This window comes from Epinephelus fuscoguttatus, linkage group LG11, assembly GCF_011397635.1.
Source record: "Epinephelus fuscoguttatus linkage group LG11, E.fuscoguttatus.final_Chr_v1".
NCBI classification, from domain to species: Eukaryota; Metazoa; Chordata; class Actinopteri; order Perciformes; family Serranidae; genus Epinephelus; species Epinephelus fuscoguttatus.
In genome coordinates, this window is record NC_064762.1 from 4,202,150 (window position 1) to 4,216,789 (window position 14,640).

The following is a 14,640-nucleotide window of genomic DNA, read 5'->3' on the forward strand; positions in this document are numbered from 1 at the left end:
CTGTGCGGAGTTTGCATGTTCTCCCCGTGTCAGCGTGGGTTCTCTCCGGGCACTCCGGCTTCCTCCCACAGTCCAAAGACATGCAGATTGGGGACTAGGTTAATTGATAACTCTAAATTGTCCGTAGGTGTGAATGTGAGTGTGAATGGTTGTTTGTCTCTATGTGTCAGCCCTGTGATAGTCTGGAGACCTGTCCAGGGTGTACCCTGCCTCTCGCCCGATGTAGCTGGGATAGGCTCCAGCCCCCCCGCGACCCTCAAGAGGATGAAGCGGTTAGAAGATGAATGAATGAATAAAAATCAACCAGCCACCCTCCTCCCCTGACAAGTAAAGAACAGTCCCTCCATAAGTAAAGAACAGTCCCTTCATAAGTAAAGAACAGTCCCTAAAGTGCGGTGAGGTTTGTGGACCGTTACCTGCCACAAAGAGAGAAATGTGAACGGCTCGTTTCTCCTCTGACACGTCACATACCTGTGTGCCGCCACGGCTCGGCTGTCCAGGTACTTTTGGGCAGTCATGAACAGTCCCTCCATAAGTAAAGAACAGTCCCTTCATAAGTAAAGAGCAGTCCCTCCATAAGTAAAGAACAGTCCCTCCATAAGTAAAGAACAGTCCCTTCATAAGTAAAGAGCAGTCCCTCCATAAGAAAAGAGCAGTCCTTTCATAAGTAAAGAGCAGTCCCTTCATAAGTAAAGAACAGTCCCTCCATAAGTAAAGAACAGTCCCTCCATAAGTAAAGAGCAGTCCCTCCATAAGTAAAGAACAGTCCCTTCATAAGTAAAGAGCAGTCCCTCCATAAGAAAAGAGCAGTCCTTTCATAAGTAAAGAGCAGTCCCTTCATAAGTAAAGAACAGTCCCTTCATAAGTAAAGAGCAGTCCCTCCATAAGAAAAGAGCAGTCCTTTCATAAGTAAAGAGCAGTCCCTCCATAAGTAAAGAACAGTCCCTTCGCAAGTAAAGAACAGTCCCTCCATAAGTAAAGAACAGTCCCTTCATAAGTAAAGAACAGTCCCTCCATAAGTAAAGAACAGTCCCTTCGCAAGTAAAGAACAGTCCCTCCATAAGTAAAGAACAGTCCCTCCATAAGTAAAGAACAGTCCCTCCATAAGTAAAGAACAGTCCCTTCATAAGTAAAGAACAGTCCCTTCATAAGTAAAGAACAGTCCCTTCATAAGTAAAGAACAGTCCCTTCATAAGTAAAGAACAGTCCCTTCGCAAGTAAAGAACAGTCCCTTCATAAGTAAAGAACAGTCCCTTCATAAGTAAAGAACAGTCCCTCCATAAGTAAAGAACAGTCCCTTCATAAGTAAAGAACAGTCCCTTCGCAAGTAAAGAACAGTCCCTTCATAAGTAAAGAACAGTCCCTCCATAAGTAAAGTAAAGAACAGTCCCTTCATAAGTAAAGAACAGTCCCTTCATAAGTAAAGAGCAGTCCCTCCATAAGTAAAGAACAGTCCCTTCGCAAGTAAAGAACAGTCCCTCCATAAGTAAAGAACAGTCCCTTCATAAGTAAAGAACAGTCCCTCCATAAGTAAAGAACAGTCCCTTCGCAAGTAAAGAACAGTCCCTCCATAAGTAAAGAACAGTCCCTTCGCAAGTAAAGAACAGTCCCTCCATAAGTAAAGAACAGTCCCTTCATAAGTAAAGAACAGTCCCTTCGCAAGTAAAGAACAGTCCCTTCATAAGTAAAGAACAGTCCCTTCGCAAGTAAAGAGCAGTCCCTTCATAAGTAAAGAACAGTCCCTTCGCAAGTAAAGAACAGTCCCTTCATAAGTAAAGAACAGTCCCTCCATAAGTAAAGAACAGTCCCTTCATAAGTAAAGAACAGTCCCTCCATAAGTAAAGAACAGTCCCTTCGCAAGTAAAGAACAGTCCCTCCATAAGTAAAGAACAGTCCCTTCATAAGTAAAGAACAGTCCCTTCGCAAGTAAAGAACAGTCCCTTCATAAGTAAAGAACAGTCCCTTCGCAAGTAAAGAACAGTCCCTTCATAAGTAAAGAACAGTCCCTCCATAAGTAAAGAACAGTCCCTTCGCAAGTAAAGAACAGTCCCTCCATAAGTAAAGAACAGTCCCTTCATAAGTAAAGAACAGTCCCTCCATAAGTAAAGAACAGTCCCTTCGCAAGTAAAGAACAGTCCCTCCATAAGTAAAGAACAGTCCCTTCATAAGTAAAGAACAGTCCATTCGCAAGTAAAGAACAGTCCCTTCATAAGTAAAGAACAGTCCCTTCGCAAGTAAAGAACAGTCCCTTCATAAGTAAAGAACAGTCCCTCCATAAGTAAAGAACAGTCCCTTCGCAAGTAAAGAACAGTCCCTCCATAAGTAAAGAACAGTCCCTTCATAAGTAAAGAACAGTCCCTCCATAAGTAAAGAACAGTCCCTTCGCAAGTAAAGAACAGTCCCTCCATAAGTAAAGAACAGCCCCTTCATAAGTAAAGAACAGTCCCTCCATAAGTAAAGAACAGTCCCTTCGCAAGTAAAGAACAGTCCCTTCATAAGTAAAGAACAGTCCCTTCGCAAGTAAAGAACAGTCCCTTCATAAGTAAAGAACAGTCCCTCCATAAGTAAAGAACAGTCCCTTCGCAAGTAAAGAACAGTCCCTCCATAAGTAAAGAACAGTCCCTTCATAAGTAAAGAACAGTCCCTCCATAAGTAAAGAACAGTCCCTTCGCAAGTAAAGAACAGTCCCTCCATAAGTAAAGAACAGTCCCTTCATAAGTAAAGAACAGTCCCTTCGCAAGTAAAGAACAGTCCCTTCATAAGTAAAGAACAGTCCCTCCATAAGTAAAGAACAGTCCCTTCGCAAGTAAAGAACAGTCCCTCCATAAGTAAAGAACAGTCCCTTCATAAGTAAAGAACAGTCCCTCCATAAGTAAAGAACAGTCCCTTCGCAAGTAAAGAACAGTCCCTCCATAAGTAAAGAACAGTCCCTCCATAAGTAAAGAACAGTCCCTTCATAAGTAAAGAACAGTCCCTTCGCAAGTAAAGAACAGTCCCTTCATAAGTAAAGAACAGTCCCTTCGCAAGTAAAGAACAGTCCCTTCATAAATAAAGAACAGTCCCTCCATAAGTAAAGAACAGTCCCTTCGCAAGTAAAGAACAGTCCCTCCATAAGTAAAGAACAGCCCCTTCATAAGTAAAGAACAGTCCCTTCATAAGTAAAGAACAGTCCCTCCATAAGTAAAGAGCAGTCCCTTCATAAGTAAAGAACAGTCCCTTCATAAGTAAAGAACAGTCCCTCCATAAGTAAAGAACAGTCCCTTCACAAGTAAAGAACAGTCCCTTCATAAGTAAAGAACAGTCCCTTCACAAGTAAAGAACAGTCCCTTCGCAAGTAAAGAACAGTCCCTCCATAAGTAAAGAGCAGTCCCTCCATAAGTAAAGAACAGTCCCTTCATAAGTAAAGAACAGCCCCTTCATAAGTAAAGAACAGTCCCTCCATAAGTAAAGAACAGTCCCTTCACAAGTAAAGAACAGTCCCTCCATAAGTAAAGAACAGTCCCTCCATAAGTAAAGAACAGTCCCTTCATAAGTAAAGAACAGTCCCTAAAGTGCGGTGAGGTTTGTGGACCGTTACCTGCCACAAAGAGAGAAATGTGAACGGCTCGTTTCTCCTCTGACACGTCACATACCTGTGTGCCGCCACGGCTCGGCTGTCCAGGTACTTTTGGGCAGTCATGACGCCAAGAAGACATTATTGGAGCCGGAGTTCTCCGTCGCCGGTAAGCCTTATCTTGCACCGCGGAGCACTATGGCCGCCGTATTTGACAGGAATACATTTGTGTCAGTGTCTGTGACCCCCGTTCAACCCACAACCGGCGGGATTCGCCTTTTGTTTCTGCTGCTGATTGTACTCATACAGCGTGCTGAATGATTTATTTTGGTCGTACAAAACTATTTTTAGTCGCAAATGCGAGTGTGGTGACGGATGGAGTAAAATATCGCCATACTGCCGACATTTTACTCCGTCCATCACTGCACGCTGTTTGATTGCGTTATCAAAACACACTGCTATTATTCGGCCTTGCTTTTCACTTATTCCACCAAAAACCGAATGTGTGTTTTTTTTGCAATATTCAGCCGAATATATTTGGTTACCGAATATTCGGTGCATGCCTACATTTTGACAAAAAGAAATTAAAAGATGGATAAAATTATTTGTGGCAAATAAGACCTCACAAATTCACATTTAGGACTACGTTAAGACGTTTACAACATATTTATAAAACTGAGTTTTAGACATTGTAAGACTTTTTTTTAGGACCTGCAGACGCCCTGTTACAAATAAAATATTGAACTAATAAGCAACAAGATGCACGTTTGATCAGTTAAGTACACTCAGGTGTTTTGTCACTACACCCTTATTTTGTCTTTTATGACCAAGCAAACTTTAGGTAGAAGTTGCTGCTGTTAAAACTGTCAGAGACTTTTAGAAAAATTCTCGTCATATTTGCCGAAAGTGTCACTGTAATGAGACAAATAATCTGGGAAGAGAAATCATATTCCTCTTCCTACTCTGTTGCCTTGTGGTGCCTCTACAACATTCATGGCTTCCTCTTGGATGCGTGCTGCTTATGGTTTGGCACCTGATCGCTACCTTTTTATAAAGTCCTAACTTCACCTGCACACTGTTTTTGGCTGGGCTACATACTCAGGAACGTCCCGAGCACAGTAAAGTAAAGATAATTACACCGACACACTTTCAAGTGGGTCATACATGATGATTGGGAGATTACTAGTCTATACATTTTTTTCCCTGCATGGTATACCTTTAAGCCAAAAATGAGCACTGCACGGTTCCACTGTAAATCAGCTTAAAAACAACCTGCTTCCTTATCTCCATTATCACTCCACCTATATATAACACAGCTGTTCCAGAAAATATCACATATGAACCCAGAGCTTCTTATCAAGGAACATCTAAGTCAGAGCTGCCTCAAGGTGTGGACACTTTCAAAGATAAAAAACAAAGACAACAAAAACAGAAATGTTCATATTTGTAGGGCCACACAGCTGGCCTGAGGCAGACGCTTAACAAGAAAGGACTCTTTAGTTCTGGAAGAAATACCTCGATGACACTGAGATGTGCTTCTTTCAATAATAAGAGCTACACAAGGGTGATGATGAGGGAAACAAGGAAGTGTCAACCTGCTCCAGATCTTATTGAAACACTCAATGTTTAGACAGTTTCAGTGATAACTGGTTAATGTATTGACTCTTATCCTCATTAACTGCCTTCCTTCAGTACCCATCTACATTTTGAATCAGCTGAAATACTTCAGTGATAAACTATCGTCGTCCTCCACTCACCTGTTTTGATGCTGTGTGTGCATCCAGTGCATCCTGTGCTGTAAGAACAACCCCTGCTGGTGACAGGAGGCATCGCTCTATAGGTGTAGCCACCGATCCCGCAGGCGTCACCGTAACAGGGTGAAGCCACCGAGTTGCAGTAGGCAGGGTGGGCCAGCCCTGAGCTGTGAGACACCCGCGGATCCAGCAGCTTGGAGCCAGTCATCCGATTAGGGCATAAACTGGGGGGTGCAAAGTTCAGAGGCCGCGAGGCCAGGCCTGCTGACGTTGTTCCAGTGTGTGTCGGGTGGGCGATGTGAACGTAATAGCTGGAGAAGCAGTGGTCGGCGGTGCAGAGGCAAGGGTGGGGGCCGAGGGTCAGGGCTGTGTGCGGGTGGGAATGTGTCAGGGAGGGTGAGGTTACGAGGCACTCGCGCTTCACAGGGGTCATGGCTGAGTTGAGTGGCTGATCGTCTGATTCTGCGTAGGGCTGCTGGCCCAGGAAAAAGGCCAAGCGGTGGCAGTATTCCACTGAGCCCTCTGGGGGACAGCAGTAGTATGGGCTCAGTTCGGTCTCCAGCTGCTCCTCCTTCACTTGCTTTAGTGGGTATGCTAGCATGCTGCGCGACTGGTAGCCTGGTTTGGTCAGTCGATGGGTGCAGCTGCCGGTCTCCCACTCCACTTTGGCCTCAAAGTCCGCCTTCTTTCTGCAGGCTGTGCAGCCACTGTGCAAGGGAGGGGTCTTTTTCTTCTGCTTCTGTGAGCGCCCCTTGTCTCTGAGTTTGACTCTGGAGTGCTGTTTTGGGGTTGAGGCAGGAGCCTTGCAGTCTGACGTGACAGTAGCTGTGGGTGCAGCTTTTACTCTCTGCTTACTGGTCGCAGAGGAGCTGGTTAATTTCAGCAGGGCTGCAGCGTTGAGTCCAGCCAGTCTTCTGGGGGCGGGGGTGTCCAGACTCTCATGACTCATCCCCCCGCTTGCTGCTCGGCTGACTTTGGCCTTCTTGACCTGCTTAGAGCTTTGGCACAGTTCAAGTTTGTGAGACATGGAGGCTCTGGTGATGTTTCCTCGTGAAGCCTTTAGACCTCCAGGGATGCCACTCCTGGTTGGATTTGTATCCAGAGATATCCCTCCATTCGTGGGCTCTTCCTGTCTCCTGGCCTGTTTAGCTGCCGCCTGAGGGTCAGTAGCTCTTTCAAGCAGCAGAGTGTTCACTGCCTCGGCATTGAGAGAGGCCAGTCTGCGCTTGCGAGGTTGTGGGACATGAATACACTCGCCACGACTTGGGCTGTTTGACTTTGATTTGGTTTTTGGTAACGACTTCACCTCTTTTCTTTCACTGCTTTTCCCTTTTCTGGGTTTGGGTTTGAGAGTTAAATGTCTGCGTGCGTCCTTTCGTACCCTTTCTTCAGACCTTTCTTGATCACGGATGCTTTCCTCCAAACGGGTGAGCAGGACGTGACAGCTGAGCCCCTCCCCATCTGAACCTCCAGCCCTCCCGCGCAAAGGATACAACTTCCTGTCCCGTTTCTTGTCACGCCTCCGGTCGAGTTTTCTGTGCTGATCTGATTTTTCCGTCCTCCCTCTTTTGTCTTTCACCCTCTTGGCCATGTCTTTCCTTTGTTTGATGATCTCACTTATCTTCTTTGTCCTCCCGAATCGCAGTGAGCGCTCAGGCCAGGCGTCGCCCATAGTGCCACCATGTGGCCAAAGAGGGGAGTTGTCCCACCACTCAGCACTACTGTCGCTCTGCCTCAGGGAACCCTTCTGCCTTGCGTGAGTCATCACATGCTTCTCCACGGGGCCTGGAAAGAAGAGACGGACAAGTGGTCAAAACATATCTTTGGTTATAATCGACAGAACAACAACCAGTGATCTAAAGACCTTTTTATTGCTGTGTTGTTGCTAGGGCAACAGCTTTGGTCCCTATTTATTCCTGTCAGCTACTGCATTAACAAACACTGCAAGAGGAAATACAAAGGGACCCATTTAGAGTCTTTATGTTGTCAAGTTAGAAAAGGTCTATAGAGCAGTTCAAGTTACTTACAAACAAAGCTTTTAAATGGATCCACAGAAAACTGCTTCAGCTGTAAACCTACTGAACATCTTATAACATTTTTAAAGCTTCAGTGTCTGATAACACACAGAAGATGTTAAAGGGATAGTTCAGATTTTTTTTAAGTGGGTTTGTATGAGGTACTTATCCATATTCAGTGTATTACGTGCAGTGAATGGTGGTTGCCACATTCCCAGTTTGAAGAAGCAGGCTGGAGTACAGAAACTAAACAGTGTACTGTACAGTTTAGTTGATTCAAAACACACATTAAACACATAGTAAACAACAGAGACAATTTCAAACACAAGTACACAAATCAGCTTCACTATAACTCGCAGCATTCACAGACAAACACTTGTCTTTATCTGGACACATTTTCCCCACAAATACAACATGCTAACGTTATTAGCACAAGCCTATGGCATTTTACATTGTATAAATTAGCCTAGCAGCTATCAGACTTTTCCTCTACTCATATGAAGCCAGGGACAACAGCAACATTTAACAAAGGTAACGTTACATAATTCAGCTCCATTACAGCTCACAAGGTTCACTGACAAAACAACTGTCTGATACTAAACACGTTTACAAACAAATACAACATGCTAACGTTATTAGCACAAGCCTATGGCATTTTACATTGTATAAATTAGCCTAGCAGCTAGCAGACTTTTCCTCTACTCATATGAAACCAGGGACAACAGCAACATTTAACAACGTTACAAAATTCAGCTCCATTACAGCTCACAAGGTTCACTGACAAAACAGCTGTCTTATAATAAACATGTTTTCGCAACAAATACAACATGCTAACATTATTAGCACAAGCCTATGGCATTTTACATTGTATAAATTAGCCTAGCGATGAGCAGGGATTTCCTCTGCTCATATGAAGCCAGGATAAATCACACACAAGACTTAAAATGCTATTTTAGTGGAGGCTTTATTGTCTTCACAATTTATTGTTTCTTATCTGTGAAATTAAAGTAAATAAAAGCTTTGTTTCCACTGAGGGAAATGGTTTCAGCTTACACAAAGACATGAGGTCTGCGTCGCTGCAACGTGTAGTTACATTTCTGGGGAGGTGCACAACAAGCTACGGCGTAGGTACAGCATTGATTCGACACAGAAGTATAAATTTTGCCCGACTCTGCTGCTGGCGTAAAGGTGAGACAACTCTAACCCCCCTTTCCACAACTGTGTCTTTTAAAAAGAACGTCAAGGTGGAATAAAGGCGTGACATTCCCGCTTTGAACAGGCAGTGTAAAGGAGTGATTGATTACAGATAAGTACGTCATACAACCTCCTTTTAAAAGATCAGAACTATCCCTTTAAGGCACCACAGTTTTGGCCATTTCAGAAGAGGATCGATGTTCAGGGCAAACACTCTGGGAGTGGTAAAAGGTGCATTATGGACCAAGAAGGGACCTTTAACATTACTTAAAACATTTTTTACTGTCATGACTTTAAACTAGATAAATCTAGAGGAGCTTTTGTGCTGTGGAAAGTACTGAGGCACAAAGAAAATGAAGGCAAGCGAGAGGCAACGAAACATGAGCATAACAAAGATATCGACTGCCTTACATAAGCCTTCAGTCTGGATATAAACACCACAACAGCATCTGATTCAATACATAAAGAAGTTTAATGATGGGTAAATTCAGCCGAATGGTTCTTGTGATCAAACTGAATTGATTTAATCATATGGTGAGCTCTCAGCTACTGTACGCCTGTTTGTGATCCTCTCATTATAACGGGTGTGTGTTTTATGTTGCATAGAAGAAACTGATGCACTCTGTCATTCACTCTCTGCCTTATCACCTGGTGTGCACACAGCATGCAAATAACAGCTTGTTAAAGGCAATTGTCTAGTCTGAAATGTTTAGTCTGAGTGGAAAATGTCAAAAGGGCCTCGCTACAATATTAATGAAAATAAGACAAATAAACAAGGCAGCAAAATGCCTATTTAAACCAAGCAATATGTCTGTTCTGCCTGTCTGAAATCAAGGCCTGAATGTTCATGTTACACAGAGGAAGGGAATCGGATGCACACATGTATGACATCACATACTGAGAATATTCCCTGAGCTCATTTAGCAATTAAACTCAATTAGCAACAAACAATTAGCTTGGGACTATTAGTTGGGAAAAAAAAACAAAAAACAAACAAACTCTGGGAGCTCATTGTGAAACTGAAACTTATGCAACCAGTGAATGACTCCCCTTTACAGGTATGCCCACTTTATGTTAGTCCCATGCAGTTCTGGGCAAAAACCATGCAACCATGTTTTTAGCAGTATAGAGTGTATAGATGTGTTTTTTTTTGCTTAGTTTATCTGAATATTTCGCCATACTGGGGTCGGAATTGCATAATTTGGGTCTGACTGTAAAGCTGAGACTCTTGTGGATTCAATGAGCCCAATTTTATTCTCGTGTGATGATGTAAGCCCCCGTTGCATCCATTTCATTGTAGCGACACATTTTCTTAAACAGACATCGCTGTAAAAATGACCTATAGTAACCTCTAAGATAATCACAGCCTTATGAAACTTTACGACCATTAACTAGGGCATTCAAAGGATGGATGGCTTTCATAGGTACACTGACAATAAGGGGGTGTCTCAGCAGTTTCCAGAAGAGAGCTGTTTGCCTTCCAACCATCAAAAAATGCAGTTCTAGCAGAAATTTATACCAAATCGCAACATGGATTTCTTTATGGACAGATAGATAGATATAGATATATTACTTTATACAGCAGCTACATTCGCAATCAGACACAAACAGGAGACAGTTAAACAGACAACAAACAACAAACTAAGCACAAAAGCTAAAATAGATTACTAAAAGAACCCAAATCGTTTGTTTTTAATGTGCAATGTAGCTTATCTAAAAACTAGGGCTGCCCCGATAGTCAGCCAAATGTTATTCGACCAGAAAGGTCATTAGTCGGTGAGATTTCATTGCTCACTTAGCTGCACAGAGAAAACAACAAACGTGAAACTCTATCAGAGCTGCGCCTCATCAAAATGAATCCAAACCTATATGATTGGAACATGTGTGACTTTAATTTGAAAGGACAGACACAGGAAGTGTCCACGCTCAGCAGTCAGACAGGAGTCAGGTTAATCTCCAGGGCTGGTACCTGCGGTTATTCCACAGGCTAGTTAATAACATGTCGGGCAGGAAATCCAAAGTGTGGGATCATTTTGAGAAGGTGAAGGACGAATCCAAGGTGATATGTAAACTCATCTTCATTGGTCGACTACAAACGTATCATCTGAAACATGGAAGTAGCTACATGCCCATTAGCCCACAGCGTCATTAACAGGCGGCTCGCTCAGTGTGTGACGTGCACTTGGAGATAAAATATAGGCCTATATTAATGAAGGTTCATTAGTACGGTTTGTATTTCTCTGTAATGTAGCACAGTGTTAACAATGTTACTGATACTATTCTTTCTCACACCTTCAACTCAAACCACCAAAATATATCATTTCATCATTACAGCAATATCGTACACATGCGGGCGACTAGTCGACTAATGGCCCTAAATGACAACTAGGAAAATTCTTAGTTGGGGGCAGCCCTACTTAAAACAATATAAAATGTATATTAATCGTGTTCTTCAAGGTCTTTGTGTTGCAGTGTGGCATTTTGAGGGATATCTGCCATTTTTCTTCAATTCAAAAGTGGTAAAAAATGCTTAAATTTAGCACCAAATCTGAGTAACAAATGGTATCAACCGAAAAATTACTCCAACAACAAATGGTCAAACGGTGTGCATGGGGTACATGCAACTCTGACACAAGGTATCCTGAGAGGCTGGGCGACCAGGTGTATTTTTACACTTTAAACCACATCTCAACCGAGAAAAGTGTCTCCTTTGGATAAAGTTGTGTGGTAACGTTAGACCACAACATCAACTCAACGTGAATAAGATTAACAATGATGTCTACATCTGTTCTAAGGTAAGTCAACATTGTGTTTGAGGCAACATATTGTCACTTTGCTGGAAAGAAATATAAAGTTATCTTTAACATCTCTAGCTAACATTAGCTAAAGTTAGCCTAACGTTAGCTCCTAGCTGCGTTGTTCATCATGTCACCTTGTTTGCTGGGAGTTCATTAGCCTATTTTGTTCTAGTTTTGTACTTTGGTGATCGTACATCATTGTTAGCTGTTGTCCAAAGGGCTCTAGTTAAGCTAACGTTAACTTCTGGAGCTTAGCTTCATTAACTTATCTGTAATGGCAGAGATAACAAAGGTTGGCAAACGTTATGCTGAATGATTCAGTGTAAATACTGTAGCACCAAACTAACGCAGAGACACTCTTGGTAAAGATGGTAAAAAGGCCGTTATCCTTTTCTCATATTCTGAGCCAAAAACCTTAACTTCAGTGGCACTTTAACTTGTTGTCTTTGATGGTGACGGCAACCAGATGCGGTTCACAAGCGTACACTGTGACCTGTAAATTTTGGCTTGTAATTTAAGCTTTTCATCGACCTTCTCAACAATAAAATGATGAATATATCCCTCCAATGTGTAGTTTAGGCCCTTTTGGTTACTTCTCAATGACATCTGATCGTTACGTCCCCAAAAATCATCAATTGCCTCCTGTGAAATGCCGTGTACTGTGACACCTGCCATAGCGCCGCTCACTGAATGTTGATAGTTTGTCGAGTGAGTGGAGGGGGCGTGGCTTAGCCATAGGTCAATTAAAGGGAAACCTTAAACCCTAAATGTGCAAATAAACTAAAATTTAAAGAAGGGACTTTGTGGTGGCCCTGTATACTTCCATCACAATGTTCTGAGCCCCTGTACACTCTAAGCTTTCAAAGTTCGAGTAGGCTCCAAACACAATGTCACAGTGTGTATTCCATATTTATGAATGAAAAACTCAACACACAGTGCTCCCAGCTTTTAGATGATGTATACCAAGTCCATGTGTCATATACTGCTGACCTGCTAAAGATCCCTTGTCCCCTCTAAACTGGTCTATTTTAGGGAGGGGTGGAGCAGAGGAGGTTAAATAATGTCCATATACAGACCATAACTTAACTTATGTGTTTAGGGAAATGTTAACACAGTGTACTTTTATACTGGAGCTCGGGTCATAAAGATTTACTGCCTCCCTAATAAGATGAGTAAACTTGTAACGATGTGCATTTACAAACCGCACACACACACACAATACTGTCTGCAGCAAAGTGAAAACTCTCTGCAGCAAATACAATTACACATTTTCCACCATTCAACTTTATTCTGTAAACTGAATGGAGTTTTTTTTTCTCCAATTCACAAGAGCTTCTTCTCCCACCCCATTACGACCCATAATTAGCCATAATCAGTTAATGAAATTCTCCCTTAAAGAGGAACTACACACCAAATTATTTTTATTTTCACTGAGCATGTAATTGCCAAGATTCTTATTAGCATATGATGGCAGTGCTGGTGATTTTTTCCGACAAAATCGTGTGTTAAAAACCTTAAAATTAGCTTGTGTGTGTCTGCTGGGGTTTGAGAGTTTGGATCAGCATTCATTCAATAGCTCCCAGAAGAAGCTTTACATCACAGTCAGGGCACAGCTGTCAGTCTATCACCAGGACACACAGCCTTATCACAATAAGCTTTTTAATTCTGCACAGAGCTGCACTTTAAGAATAACAGGCTTCTGTTGAGACTAGCTCGGCTGTGTGAGGCTCTGGTGCTTGATGCAGATTCCTGTGTCGTGTGAACTCACTGAAGAATGGAGATTTTGGCGCGACTGACGACTCATAAACAGTTGAAGATTTTTCAAACATGTTTGATTTTGTCTGACTGTGCTTGTGCAGTATGAAGGCGGTCCAAGAGTGAGAGTGAGCTTGGACGTAGAAAACACAAGTGTAGCTCCAGGGTTAAAACAACTACCTGAACTCACACTTCTTTTAAGTGCTTCAAAGGAATTAACAGCATTTAATATGATTAATTATCATCCACCACAGCAGAAACACGCTGATTTAAATGTAACAAAAAGTTTTTGTGAGAATGTTAATGAATGACAACCCTGTAATGTTTGATCCTTCATCTCTGTGTGTCCCTCCGTCTTTGCCCTGTCATATGATGACTAACTCTAGGCTGTGCTGCTCAGACAAGATGTAATCCGTTTTGCAGTGTGACCTTGCCCGCTGAGACTGAAATTCAACACCAAGAATGGCAAGACTTCAGTCCTAAAGTTCAGAGGTGTTTCACTTCATACTGTTCAAAAACTATTCAAATTCTGTCCCAGAATCTGACACATGAATGATTTAAAGGAACAGTGTGTAAGATACAGGGGATTCAGTGGTATCTAGCAGTGAGGATTGCAGATTGCAACTAGGTGAAACTTCTCCTTGTTAGAATTCCTTCAGTGTTCATTGTTTAGGAGGTTTTTATCGGGAGCAGAATTATTCACAAAGGTCTCCTCCTCTCTCAAACAAACTGACCTGGTGATTTAGAGTGCTTCCAGACCTAGAGTCGTCTCCTTTGGTCTGAATCAGGGTCTCATGTTGTCCCAAAGTTGTATAATTGCCTAGAGTTGGTTCGTGTTCTCACGGCAACATTTACAAGAGGACCAGATCAAATGCCTTGTGCAAGAAAGCTGCTCTTGATTGGTCAGAATTTCCATGTGGGAAAAATCCAGGAAGTAAAGCAACCGTTGAAGAAGAGTACACTTGCAAGATAAATGTGACACTTTCTAATGTCACAATGGAGGGACAACTACGCAGGTTGATTTTAGCGCTGCTCATCGTGGACTATATTGCTGTCATTGTTCATTTTAGTCAAAGCATACAGTTTGAAAACGAGGCAAACGCGGCTCCAACTAGAAAACAATGTGTTGATGCATTGGATGTGCTGAATGTGCATATTAAGGCAGTACAGGAGGAGGTGCACATTAATAATCCTCCAGGACTGTAACATGCTCATGTTTAACCCAAACAATGTGACTGCAGTTGCTTCACATCCAGGTCGGAACACCTTCTCACCACAAACCAACCGCACCAGAGTTCCTTTGGAACCGGACTGAGACCACCTCTTCAAGAAGGTCTCGGTCCAGTTGTTTTGGTGCACACCTGAATGTGATTGCTGTGTTCACACCTGCCCAAACGAACCACACTTACGGAGCAAACAAACTTGAGTTCGATTGAACCGAACCTTTAACCTGTTTTGTTCGATTTAAACGAACTCAGATCAGTTTGTGTGGTTAGTGCTGTTCATTTGGGCAGGTGTGAAAGCTGTCAATCGCATCCTCTTCCAAAAAGACTCTGGTGCAGTTTGTTTGT

At 42.6% G+C, this 14,640-nt stretch overlaps 2 protein-coding genes across 4 annotated transcripts in view; one reads left to right on the forward strand and one right to left on the reverse strand.

Annotated features, from left to right (window-relative positions):
- Positions 1 to 14,640, forward strand: part of LOC125897313 (vascular endothelial growth factor A-like) — a 341,071-nt gene that overhangs the window by 293,585 nt on the left and 32,846 nt on the right. The gene's annotated exons all lie outside the window — the stretch shown is intronic.
- Positions 1 to 14,640, reverse strand: part of LOC125897268 (bromo adjacent homology domain-containing 1 protein-like) — a 67,449-nt gene that overhangs the window by 14,030 nt on the left and 38,779 nt on the right. For all 3 annotated transcript variants that reach the window (XM_049590468.1, XM_049590469.1, XM_049590467.1), the window contains exon 2: positions 5,311 to 7,092. In XM_049590468.1, the coding sequence (XP_049446425.1) occupies positions 5,311 to 7,072 (1,762 nt within the window). In that variant the 5' untranslated portion in view covers positions 7,073 to 7,092. The remainder of the gene's footprint in view (positions 1 to 5,310; positions 7,093 to 14,640) is intronic.